Consider the following 13,549-nt stretch of genomic DNA (forward strand, 5'->3'; position numbering starts at 1 on the left):
TGATTATTTTTGTTTTTTTCCTAGACACATTGCAGGGTATCCGCAGTTCTGAAATCACGAGGGTAGGTTGAAATCACGCGCGAGCTCGGACGACACGCGACGCGACTAAATGGCTGGGAAGAAGCGGCGCGCGCGGGGGCGGCATGGGGGCGGCGCGGGTCGGCGCGGGGCGGCGCGGAGGCGGCGCGGCCTATAGGAAATAAGTAGAGGGCGGGGGGAGGGGGCTGATGGTGCCCGCTGCCCTACCCCGGCGCCGCCCCCGAGCCGCCCCACGGCGAGGAGATAAAGTCTCAAACTCAGGGGTCTGATGGCGCGGCAGGGCTGTGCTCAACTCGCTCCCTCTGTGTTCGCTTCCAGGGGCGGATCCACTCTCGATAAAGCACGAGTACAGTACAGGAGGGGCGCTAGCGAGGGTCCGGAGCAGGGGGTAGTGCCGACGCCGGGGGGAAAATCGAGCGCCAAGTTGGCGTTGAATTGTGCGAGGTTAGGTGGCTTAGCGGGGTTTCGCCGAAGTAGCGACCTCGAGGTGGCCCAAAACAAGTACAGTTTTAGTGAACGTTGTGCAAGGAATGTCAAACCATGGTTTGCATATTATTAGCGCCTTCTAATGCTACAAAACGGCAGCAATTATTGTACATTAAAGTCAATTGTGCGTAGGACGGGATGCCGTTTTCTAATGAACTTGGTATTTTAATCGCGCCCTGTTCGGGAAAGACCGAAGATTGTAGTTTTGTGCTTTGGCAATGGGTGCAGGTGAGAAGTATGGGAAAGTATGTCGTGACCGTTTGGGATATTGCAGACGAACGACCCATCATCATCGTCCTGGCAGACATGTGGTGCACGTAACCGAGTGCTTGTGGGCGTGCTTGCTCCGGCATTACTTGCATGTGCGAGAAAACGAAGCAATTCAAGCCACTTTGGTGGCTTAACAATAAGGCCACAAATGACTCAATTCGCCCTCCCTCCTTTCCTCTCCTTCACCCCTTTTCCTACCCCTACAACTCGATGTTATGCAATTTGGTTTTTCCCGGAACCAGGAATTTCTCACAAAACAATACATTACACTGACATCTTTTTTTACTCGCTGCATGTGTGCAAGCCACTCATTTCCCAGGCGGACCGACAGTGAAAGAGATCGTTTAGTGGCACTGAAGTCTGTTGGTTAACGTTATACTTTGAGTAGTTACACAGGCCTCCGCTCGCCGCTCGATGAGCTCAGGGCAATTGCGCAGTCCCCTCTCACATCGCAAAACGGTGCTATCTCGTGGCAATCTTTCAATGTGCAAATTCTCTCCACCGTTCAAGAGGCGTTTTCTCGTGATCAGCTAGCCGATTACGCGAAATGCCCGAACTATTAACTGAGAGTGTGTTTGCGATGCTCGATCTCTGAAGGGTAAAAAAGAATGTAGAGAGGCAGGTAGACTTAAATTACTTAGAGAAAGTATCTGACCTTATGTTCAATATCAGTACTGCTAACAATAATTAAATTTTCCAAATATTTACATAGGTTACAATAAAACGATGCCTTTGTTTCCAAGTAGTTTTCTAAAAACCAAGACGTCCATATTTATTTCTTCCATACGAGACGGCTGCTTGGAAACCAAGATATTGTTTTACCGTTAAAGTTGTGTCAATTTCGCTTTCCTTCATTTCTTTATTGTCGATTAAACGCATTATTTTCTAGTTTTTGTGCCTGCAATGTGCCGCACTATACACTGTCTACTGACATTTTTTTTTTAATTTATTAATACTCTGAACGTATAAAGTATCATACAGTACGCAAACATCAATTTTCCCAGCCCAACCCATCTCAAGCTCAATTTTAACTCTTTTATATCATTTGTCACACAACATTTTCCTGAACATGATGCTTCTAAAAAAAATTGCGAGAAATATCGACTTAACTTTAAATGACATTATAAAGCAATAATTTGGTATCGACTAAATATTTAGAACTGATGATTTGTCATGTACTGAAAACCAACAATTTTTTTTTTACAGAGGACATAGGCAGCCGATCGATAGTCGTCGGTACCAAGTGTGAGCCCTTCCCCGCACCTGCTGTCAACTCACTCTCAGTCCTTTTGTTTCTCTTCGCGTTCCTCCGCGTGCCTACACGGCCTCTGCCGCTAAGAACGTGGATTGACTCAGGAAAGTCTCCAGGACTTAGGTCTAGAACATAGCGGCCTTTCTAGTAAAGCGAAAGTTCATTTAAAATGAAGGCAGCAAAGGAAGAAATAAAAGAGCACGCCACTTTTCAGACTTCTGAAAATGAGGAAAAACTGAGAACTAAGCTTGCGCCTTTTGGCGGTAGGGCAGGGCTCGTGACTTTGGCGCCACCCCGCTGTCTCCTGACCCGTAATATGGCGCGTTTTATTCGATCCCATTAGCATTCTGGGATACCGACTGTGAGCTGCCCCGGCTTAGCCGATGGGCTGGACCTTCTGAACTCGACGGGACCGAGACCTCCACACCCTCGGGGAGAAAATGTAACTGCCGCTAAGAAAGCTGGCCTAAACTCTTGTGTAATAACCTCCCCCCCCTCCTCCCATTTTTTTCCCGTGCCCTAAAGACTGATAGGGGCGAAAATCATTGCATAGACACGGCGAGAAGTCGTGACACTATCCGCCAACAGCTAAGTAGTCAACACTCAACGTATGCATCGCATTTCAACGATAATTTACGCTCTCTTTTGGTGTATCTCATCCTTAGTCGCAACGCCGCACCACCGCCGTCGCCCTGCCGGGCGTGAGATGCAACTTATGCACCGTGCAATGGCCTCGCCCTCCTCGTCATGGCCCTTGAGTACACTGAGGTGCTGCTTACTCTCCTCGCTCCCAAGGTAGAAAACGACGTGTCAAAAGGCACAAGCAAGCTCTGCCGCTGCTTCTGCTGAAAATTATGGCGTCCTTTTTCTATCCGTTAGACTAAAGGTGTCGGGACCAAGTAGTGGCCTGCAGCAGCCGAGACGACAGCGTTGTGGTGCGCTCAGCCTTAATCAATGCAAATCGCTTTTAATTTCACGGCTCTCGTATCACGCCGGCGGCACCCTCCCCCCGTCCTCGCCCGTCCCACCGTGCTCGTCGCCGCCCTCTTAGCAGCCAGTTTTGGAATAGCGTCAGGCTCATCCTTCATCTTGAAACTCTACCCCATTCTCTCTTCCTCCTCATCCTCAAACTCCTCCAGTCCCCATCCCCCCCCCCCACTCCCCCCTTTCTTGCTTATCGCCTATGCAGCAGGCTCACCCCCCTACCGGCCAGGGAGGGTCCTGTGTCCCCGCAGCCGCTGCCGCCGCTGTGCCATCCGCTACACGACGAAACACGCGGAAAAGTTTTAATCGCCGTTATCCAAAGTTGTCGGGCACCAATTTTGGTTTTCTTACTTTTACCGTACCTGCAGCCAGCACATCGTCTACCACCACATTCCCCAGTGCACTGAGGCGCCACACCACGCCCCGCCCCACCACGCCCCGCCCCGCCACGCTCCACACCACACCACCACCGACGTTCCAGAGTCAAGCAACGTAAAGAACGCCGATGACAGGCGGAATGGGCAGGGGAGGCTTCGGAAAGGAGCCAAGGCGAGCAGCGAAGGTAGCGATAGCGGCCGCAACGGCACTGGGGCGATGGCAGACCCAGGACCCAGTTTCTGTTCCAAAACGGACGAGGAAGCCGAAGCGGCAGATCAGCTTTTGTTCGGCAGCCTTTTTCATCCCCCTTCGCATAAATTCTCATTATTTCACCATCCGTTTTGACCTTTTTTTGCGGACTATTTTCTTTTACTTTCGAGTTTTATGCAAGACTGCAGGGCTAGGAGCTTTAGAATATTATTTTAGTAAACCGTCTTGCAAAAGTTTACAATACACTGATGTAATAAATTGTTTTCTCTGTTTTCAATAATTATGAGGCTGTCAGCACCCACAACCCTCACCAGCGCGCACCACCGACGCCTGCGCGAGGTCCTCCAAACATTTGGGCAATGTTTACACGGCGGCGAGCGGTCTTTGGTGCGAATCAAAACACCTCCGCCCACCAGAGGATTAACAGGATGTGAATCTCGGCGCAATCTTCGGCACCCCGCAAAGGGCGCCAGTGAGAGATGGCGACTGCCGTTCTCGTTCGGGTGAGCGGGGCCAAGCGGGGCCCCGGGCGGGGCTCCGCGCGGGATAGTCCAGCCATCACCACCTGTGCGCCCCAGCAGGGGCCCGACCGCTCTCTGTGGCTCTGTTTGCCGGCCTAGGGGCGCATCTCGTTCGCATTATTACACTTTACGGAGCGCCTGCCCGTGTCGGGGCGTGGCGTGGGGTGGCGCGGCTTTGAGCCGCCGTAGGAGGGTCTCCATAGAGATGGGTGTTTATGCCCCCGCTGTGCCCACCACCCCGCCTCCCCACCTCGCCGCCGCGCGCAGCATGGCCGCGCCGCCGCCGCCGGTCCACCAGCCATACAAATCCTTTTTAATCCGGGACATCCTGCGGCAGCCTGAGCCGCACCGGCCATTTTGTATCATTTTTGATAACTCGGGACAGGCACTTTACGGCGCACGCCCGTCGTACTCTCCCCGGCTGTCCGTTTAGTATTATTATTATTATTGTCATCACGATTATTGTGAGTACGGCTTGTCGATCGAGGGCGGCAGCAGGCATGACACACACACTCACACACGTAACAACACGAAGGATCGTATGTAGCTCATATAATTTCTGAAAAATATATTTTTAGGAAGTCCCTTGGGACTTTCAACCCGAAGTTTTTCGTCTTGATAAAGCTTGCCGATTGTTGTTCCAGTCTTTGTTAAAGGTGGCCCTCATGTAGTATCTTTAGAATTCTTAATATCTTAAATAGTTAATTAATATGAAGATAATTTTAATCATTGTTAGATTGCTTCTATAATAATAAACAATGCGACCAGAAATAAACGAAGTACAAAATATTCGTTTGTTTGTTTCGGTGTGCGTGTTTTCTCGTAGCTTACCTGTTACAGATTACTGAAAGTTAAGTTCCCTCACCATTGTGCTGTGCCGGCTCCTAGCTCTCTGTTTCCTTCTCCAGGGGATCTTTTTCCAGCGCGTGACACACCCACTAGAGTGCCCCCTTCCGCCCCCCACCCCTCCTCCCCCACCGGAGGCCCCCGCTCGGCCCCCGCCTGGCCCGCCTGCTCGGCTCCGACGCACAAGTCGTTTGATCGCGAGGTTTATTTCTCTATCGCACTTGTGTCGAGTCCCCCTCCCCCCTCCTCCACTCCCAATCGGACGCCCTACCTCCCCCCCCCCCTCACTCTAACTCGACCCGGGCCCTCCTGGTTCTGCCCCCTCCGTTCATGTGCATGTGTGCGCGCTTCGTGATAAAGTCTGGAACAATACAGCCCAGGGAAACCAACTCGTTGTAATAATTTCCAGATTTTACGTCGATAAACGCACTCAAAATAAATTTGCAGTTAGATTGATTTACCGGTGGAAATAATGAACAAGATATTGGTGGTAATGTGCTACAGCTTATGAATGTGGTAACTTCATTTTTATCACATACGAATGATACAACCCAATGATAGCCTTCTGAAAAGACCACTTCTTAGAGGAACTATTGTAAAAGGCTCGCTGTTATTATCATTTGCTTAAAAAAGTGCAGAATTAAATTGTTAAAAGGCCGCTCGTGTGAATTGTGTGACACGCACAAAGTGCGTGGTGCCCGGTGATTCGTCTTCACAGTCATTGGCTCGCAAACTGACCGCCTACTGGTGCGGCATTGGCTGTTGCCATTCTGCTGCTCTTTTTGCAACGAGTGGAGGAGGAGGAGGAGGAGGAGGAGGAGGAGGAGGAGGTTGCGAGCCGGTCGGCTCAGGTGTCGCTTCGCAGAATCCTCCCGCCCCCTTCCCCCGCCCTCACCGACTTTGTCTTTTTTTTCCTGCTTCGTTTTGTTCTGCCAGGTCGCTGACCTGATAGAACGAAATGGGACTGATTTGGAGCGGTGCTCGGCCGCTCCCATTTCTCTGGAAATGTTACACTACCGAAAAGCAGGGGACAAAAAATAGGACCACGTGTGCCGCTGAGAGATTACCAAGCAAATTACGCGTCGTTCAAAGTTAAATGTGGAGTGGAAATGGATCCGCAAACTTTTCAAAAGAGGCGGTTTGGCGTGCGGGGAGCGCGTTTAAAAACACTTTGGTGGGCGAGTTTGTGTCGCCCGGTATGGCGGGTGATGGGACGAATATGGATATTGATATGGATATTGGTATGAGATGCCCGTATCCCACGCGCGCCGGGCCGGCAACTCGATCCCGCCGGGATCCCCGCCCGCTCGGCCCCTGGACACACCCTCGTACCTCCGGCCCCCCGGCGGCCGAGATACGCCCGTCTGACTGCGGCCGTATCAACTCGCCGCATCGGGTCGCGAAGACAAACTGTTGTTTTGGGGCTCCGGGACGACTCTCCCAGCGAGAGACAATGGCCGTGTCAGCACGTCCTCCCGTCGATTCGACGTTGACATTACGCCTCAACGACGTTGAGACGACGCTGACACGACGATATGACGATGACGGGGACATCCAACGAGACTTGACGACCGTCCAACGGCAGCCTCAAGAGGTAGTCCTGGGAATGAAGATATTGGAAGGGTTGTTTCGACAACACGCTTCCCGGTATGATGCCCCCGGGCGATAATTCCAGAGGATGCTTCCAGGATGCCGTCAGTGGCGCTTGGGAGAGCCACTGTGGCGTCCGAGGGCTGCCGCTGGAATGCTGCCGAGCACCAATCAGAGCCCCGGGAGAAGCTCCCCACCACCCAACCATGTCAAAATTATTTTGAAATTTTAGATAATAAAACAGTTTTGGGAAGCGCCTGCAGCAGGAAGCTGCTGACCGGCTGCTGCTCTCGCCAATTTCAGCGCTGCTGATTGTTGTGATTTCAGCTCGAGTGGCTCATTTCGGTGGTGAGCTGGCGGCGTCTGCGTTGTTATGGGCGGAAACTACTTGTGCAACAGAGTCATTTCGAACATGAGGACGAGGGGGTCGCAGCCCGCTCTGCCGCGCCATGCTCCCAGCTAAACGTTGGGAGAGAGGGGGGGGGGGGGGCTAGGCTCTGCGCACGTTCCGAAGCGCCAATACAAATTGCAGTGCTCGCCGTTCTGAGAATAATGCAAAGGAGGAGGGAGCATGGTGGTCACGCGAGGGGGCCCCGGTGCCCTGTTTGAAAGATACAAACGGATACCTGTAAGTAATTCATTACGTCTTTAAATTAAACGTCGACGATTACGATCAGTTTCAATCGCTGTCTTTGGGCCGGTTATCAAAAAAATAAAATAAAATACAATAGGGCATTGGTGCCCTCTATATACTTATAAAAGTAGAGTTGGGATCGTTCACGATAATTTAATTTTATCTTATGTTGCCATACGACACGTGTCACAGTCTTTAACATTTTTCTTTTAAATGAGCGTCAACGTTTATGGTTGCATAAAATCGCGTGTCTCGGCCGTGTGCCGTGTGGTCCTGTCACTGTTGTGACGCGGGAACGCCACATGGGGGGGGGGGGGCAGGGAGAGGGCGCTGCTGGCAGCCTGCTCAGGGGAAGGGGGCCGGGGCGCCATTTCAAATCGCTGTAGTTTGCAATTTCTGCTTCTGTAACTGTCGTCGTTCCGAGCGCTAAAATTTCTGCACGGCACGGCGGTGACGGGGGCCTTTGCGAAATAATACCAGCCCGCCCACGCACCCCCGAGAGAGAGAGAGAGAGAGAGAGAGAGAGAGAGAGAAGGGGGAGGCGGGAATCGCGGAGGAATGGAATTTGTGGAGAGGGAGCGGGAGAGAGAGGGAGAAAGGAAAGGCGCAGGCGACACGAGAATGGCCGTTGCAAACATACGGGGCCGTCCCGGCGAGCGATTTAGGAGGGGGACACTGCAACACGTAAAAGTCGCGGTGAAGCTTGTCTGGCTGCTGCTGGTACCCGTGAGATTGAATGGGTAGGCGCCAAGAGCTGTTGTACTTTGTGCGCCATCTCTTCGAAGATGTTTTGATTTTTTCAACGCCACGGTCTATGAAAAAGTATTACAAGAGTCTTCTGTGAACCAAATTTAAGCGGCTGACTGTCACTCTAATGTCAGTGTCTCCGTTTTCATCGCACATGATTCTATTTTATTTCGACGGTGGGCGTTGGCTGCTGCATAATACCCCGGGGTCCTTGCGGTGGGGGAGGCCCTCCCGAGGCAGCGAGGGCGTGCTGAGCACAAAGGGAGAGTGGACGGAGGCGGCCAAAAAATAAACAAAATCTCGCTGCCAAAAATGGAAAAGTGAGGCAGGAAAATGCGGGAAAATGCTGTTAGGCGCGCAGGCGGCAGGAGCCCCCAACCCTTTCCACGTCCCTCGCAGCACCTCCTGAGCAGACCCCTCTGTGTAGACTGCTCCTGCAGTCTCTTGTTGGGAAGCAGATAAGTCGGTCAACGGCACAGCAGCTGAGGGAGGACTGCTGCTTGAGCCTGAAATACTGATAAGTACACTGCCGGCAGAGTAGGACGCTTGCAGGCGGCAGCAACAGCAACGGCCTCGCCGACATTCAAAAAAAAGTATAACCTACTTCTTTGTAAACTTTGTGAGTTGTGACATTTCGCGAGTGCAGGCCGTAAACCTTTTCATCGCTAAGATTATACCGTTTGCGGGGTAACGCCACACAGACTATTCCTCGCGCGCTCCGGCCGTTGATCTTGTCACAATTATCGTGAAAATGGATATAAATTACCATCAAATCAAGCGTTTGTTGCCATCGTAAAAGTTTCGGTGAAATGGCTTCATCTCTTTTTGCCCATCCCTCCAATCGTCCCTCCTTCCGGGGGTTGGAAGGGGTCGTTAAAATACTCTACTCGGTGGGGGTGGGAGGGGGGGGCATTTCACGGCCTAAGGCTCCACAAACTAATGTGGTGTTCTGCGATCTCAACTAAAAAAAAATACTTTTAAAACGTAAATGAAAATTTTCCGATCAGAAAAAAGAACGACGAAAACAATGACTAAACAATATTTGACCGCCATATGATTTGCAGCTGGCCACAAGCTTGCGTTCGCTCGCTCACCACCTGTTGGCAGCACTGCTCGCTCCGCTCTGCGGGGGGTCGCCGCAATGTGCATTATAAAATATGGCAGAGTTGGCGATCGTGCATGATGCAGTTGGCTGCACTGAACTGGGCAATCTGGCCGTCGGTGCGTGCGAAGTGACCAAACAAGCGGGGAAGGGTCAGAAGCCGGGGCGCGGGATGGTTGCATGGGGCATGCGGATGGATGGATGGAGGAACGGGTGGGGGGATATGTGGACGGATTGGTGGATGGATGGGTGGATGGTTGTGGGCGGGCGACTCCCCCGGCTGTAAAATGAGGGATTATCTGTGGCGTAAAGCACCCAGCCGCTGCTTAGCTATTTGAGGGGTGGAGGCGAGCGGAGGGGTTGGTGTGCACTGTAAAAAATTTATATAGTAGATTTCCTATAAATGTATCTGCAGCAATTCACATATACATGTATGGGAATTTTCCCATACAGGCGTATGGTAATTCTACCATACAGGCGTATGGTAATTCTACCATACGCGATAGTACCCTTACCATACAAGTATAGGAATTCTCCTATACACCTGTGTAGGATAAGTACTATGTGTGTGTGGCATTATCCCTACACATGTATAGGAATTTTCCTATACACTCAATGCTCTTTCAAAACAGAAAAAGTGTTTTTTTCTTAACCACTTTCCCGCCGTTGCCCCCGTTCCTTGTTGCCTTCCTACCGCCTTTCGGTATTTTCATTTAAGTAAGCATTGATGTAATTTTGTAATACTTTACCGGATGGAGAGTTGAACCTCGGACTTCTGGCTTGCGATCCCGTCACGCTGACCACTAGACCACGGCGACTTGTTGGGAGGCGTGCCCCACCAACCCCGGGTCATCCCAGAGCCGCGCGCCGACCCTCGCTGGGCCATTCCCAGAGGGTCAGCCAGGTGTCGGTGCGGTGTACCGGGGCTGGCCCACGCCTTTGGGGATTTACTCTTAGATGTTTTGTTGTCGAGTTTTGAATTTTACTTCCTGCCCTTACTTGAAATTCGACTATCAGAGTTTGAACTGCTAAATAGACCAATATAGACTCTAAATGTGTGGTGTGGCGTCAGGCGGCAGATATAAGCTCATAAAATGACCGCGCAGACCAAGATGTGTAAGGTAGATAGATGTGTATATCTTTACCCGTTTCTTAAATTCCGAACATTGTATAGGAAAATTGTCTACATCAAGTAAATTTCCTATACATATTAAGGAAAATATGCCTACCAGACACGTATTGGAATTTTCCCATACATTTCTGGAGATTTTCCTATACACTTCGTACTCTTCCCATACGCTTCTTCCCAAATGGGAAAATTCCTACACATTTATAGGAATTTTCACTTCCGATACGATGTATAGGAAATTTCCTATACATGCGTATAGTAGAATTCCCAACATTTTTTACAGTGTGGTGAAATGTCATGCAGAAGGCGTGACGCAACGAAAGGCCCAACCGCTTAGCACTGTCACAGCCATAAGGGCAACTTATTCAATGTTTGAAAGGATTTGGCAAATAGTTATTACTACTAGCTATATGTACGCCAGACCACGTCTCGCGTAACAGGCTTCGCGATATCTCACGAAACACTGTTACGCTGCGACGCGCCTGGCGCACATATAGCTAGGCCTGCGGCGCTGACACCCAAGACGGGGTAATAGGAGTGTATATACAATTTTTCGAAATGAAGTTTTTTTTTTACGATTTAATCGGCCATTTGATCATTTTCACCTCATTTTTGCCACGAAATGCCCCCTAGCACCTAAACGGTACAAGATAGAGCAAAACGGACGAAATTTTCGCCCATGGGGCTCTACTTTGACGAGTTACCCCTTAGGAACTCATAAAAAAATATTTGATAAAAATACATATTGCGACCTGTAGTTTTTGATTTTTTTAAAAGCCAATTTTTGAGCTAGAATGCTCATCTTCGAACTCGATCTGTCTTTTTATGATACAAAACGACCCTGAAAATCCCAGGTCGCTATCTCAATTCTTTCTCGAGTTATCGTGCGGACAGACATACAAACAGACAGACAGACAGACAAACAAACAAACAAACAGAATGAAACTTTTCCGCTCAGTGGAGTTATGGGCTTCGCTAATCGCTCAGCCAACTAGCATCTTTCCCTAGTCGGAAAAAGTACAATCTACCTTTTCCTGTTCTAATATCCTCCCAGCGTTCGCGTTTTGTCTCAAACCCTCGTCGACATGACCTGCTCATCTTAGTACTTTTCCTGTAATGATATTTTGCCGTTTTCTGCTTCTAGCCCTGTGCAGACCGCACGTCCAGAGTGTCATCACTCGCTGCCGACGCCGCGGATCTGCACCGGTCGCCCGCCAGATCCGCAGTCGTCGTCCCGAATTCGGAAGCGACAAGCGACGCTCTACAAACCGCGACCCGCGTGTCGTTATACGGCCGCCCTAATTGCCCCATAAATCAATTTGAGCCGTAAAGCCTCCTCCATAAACACCCACCCACCAGCCGGCCACGTCTTCATCCACGCGACCGACCGTGCAGCGGTGCACAGGGTGAAATAAAATTCAAGTTTAGTCTGCAGGGGTCTGAAAAACAATTATGTTATTTGAAATATTGTGTTTCAGGTACACGTTGAGTATTATCTGTTGCATTGCATCAATTTGCCAACGTAATTTAGAAAACTAAAAATTTACCGAAGAGCATGACAGAAAAACATCTCTTCCAATCTTTTAGCTGTGTAGTTACAGTACCATCACTATCATTTACAGCTTAAAACGTGTGAAACATTTTTATTTAAATTTCTCTCTGAAAGCAAGGTAATGGTGTAACTATTTCGGAGTGATGACCTATCCTTCCGAAACCAACTGGAAGCAGAACTTCCTGTGACAAATGATGCCAGGGCTCGTCGTTCTTTCCTTTGTCCATCAATTGGCTGATTTGAATTTTGCTCCAGAAGTGCTGCCGTGGCTAATTAAAAGACAAAGCCACTAACCACGTGACAAGGCGACACCTCTCTCCTCCCTTCCGCTTGCCTCGCTGACCGAACGAGCTGTTTGAAATTCACTGAATCCATAAACACGAGCCATTAGGAGATGTATAAAGATAATTTTTACTTTCCGTTTAATGGCAAATAAAATTTTTGAGTGCAGTGTGCCACGGAAGCCGAGACCTTGTCTTCTCCCCCTCTTCATCCCTCTTTCCTCTCACACCCACATGCAAATTTGAACCTTATTGACGCCCTGTCGTGTGCCGGTCCGAATTCTATCTTTTACGAGCTTCGCCCGCAAAGTTGCTCTACACTCACTTGGAGCATCGGCCGCTGATATTTATCTCCGTTTCCTCGTTCTAGAGTGGGCTCGTATAACTGTGTTGTAATTTTATGGGCTGTCACGTCGGTGTGGAACCATGCGGTGGTCAGTCACCGCGGTTGACAGGAAACGCGAGAAATAATCTACGCTGTATTTTAATTTTCCAACTTCCAAGCTGCCCGACTTCTGAAAATAGCCTTTTTCGCAGGAGTGACGGAAAAAACACCTCTACGCTTAGACGCGAACGCTGTCAGTCGGCACACAGCGTGGGGGACATTTGGCAACTTTGCGCGTAGCTTGATTGGCCATACGGAGTGTCAAAATCCACACAAATATCTGTGCGTCCTCTCGGTGCTACATTCAGCAGTGAGCATGCAGTCGTCTCTGTCACTCCTACTATTTGGCTCCGAATGTGAGGGCGACGGAAGAAGAGGGAGTAAGAGAGACAGCGAGACGAGGTTGCAGCCTATCACGGCACACATGACTTGGCGGCAGGAGTGGCGGGGTCCGTCCCGAAGCGCATGATTTATTCAGCGCTTCTTGCTTTTAGCCAGTAAGAATGTGAATAAGGTTTGTGGACTTTCGTCGCTATTATCTTCTCAATTTTATTTGCAAACTTCCTAATCTCGAATTTTATAATTTATGGTTGAACGGAAAGCAGTTGCATTGTTTTTTACCTTTCTGGGCGTTAACAACTATTATTTTTTCGGCAAATTATTTATTATGAAAGACAATGAAAGTTTCAAAGCAAAGAGTTTTTTTTGTAAATCATATCCAAATATGTTTGTCTGTGTAGTGCACGTTGCCTCCCCCCACCACTGCCGCCTACCTTCCCGGTGGGGTGCCTCCCAGCCTGCCAGACCGCTTCCTTCTCCCCTCGTTCTTTTTCTCTCTCCCTCCTCTCTTTCTCTTCCTCTTTCTCCCTCCCTGCCCCCTTCCTCCTCCTTCCCCTCCTCCGACTCGTTGTCATGGTAACGGCCCCATTGCCAGGCGCGTACAGTCACAGCAACCAATACCACTGACATTGCAATCACCAAAGTTTAATACATTTCTGCTCTATTATTTTAGCGATGTAATCGCATTGATAAAATGAAAGGTGAAGCGGAAGAGGGATAAGGCTGCCCGACGCAAAATTTCCTGTACGCAACTAGATTGCTTTCAGTTCGTCGTGACAAACCTAAAACGTACTAGTTGCGACC

At 49.8% G+C, this 13,549-nt stretch overlaps 1 protein-coding gene across 7 annotated transcripts in view; it reads left to right on the top strand.

Annotated features, from left to right (window-relative positions):
* LOC113202757 (uncharacterized) overlaps positions 1 to 13,549 on the top strand; it is a 173,852-nt gene that overhangs the window by 158,197 nt on the left and 2,106 nt on the right. For 5 of the 7 annotated variants that reach the window (XR_008011397.1, XR_008011395.1, XR_008011396.1 and 2 more), the window contains one exon: positions 11,333 to 12,208. The exons of the other annotated variants lie outside the window; for them this stretch is intronic. Coding sequence is in view for 1 of the 5 variants with exons in the window: in XM_052269779.1 (XP_052125739.1) it covers positions 11,333 to 11,501 (169 nt within the window). In the remaining 4 variants the exon portion in view is untranslated. Of the gene's footprint in view, positions 1 to 11,332; positions 12,209 to 13,549 lie in introns of those variants that run through there. 7 annotated transcript variants of the gene reach the window in all.

The sequence above is a fragment of the Frankliniella occidentalis genome, unplaced genomic scaffold (assembly GCF_000697945.3).
Source record: "Frankliniella occidentalis isolate FOCC.00 unplaced genomic scaffold, Focc_3.1 Scaffold102, whole genome shotgun sequence".
Lineage (NCBI taxonomy): Eukaryota > Metazoa > Arthropoda > Insecta > Thysanoptera > Thripidae > Frankliniella > Frankliniella occidentalis.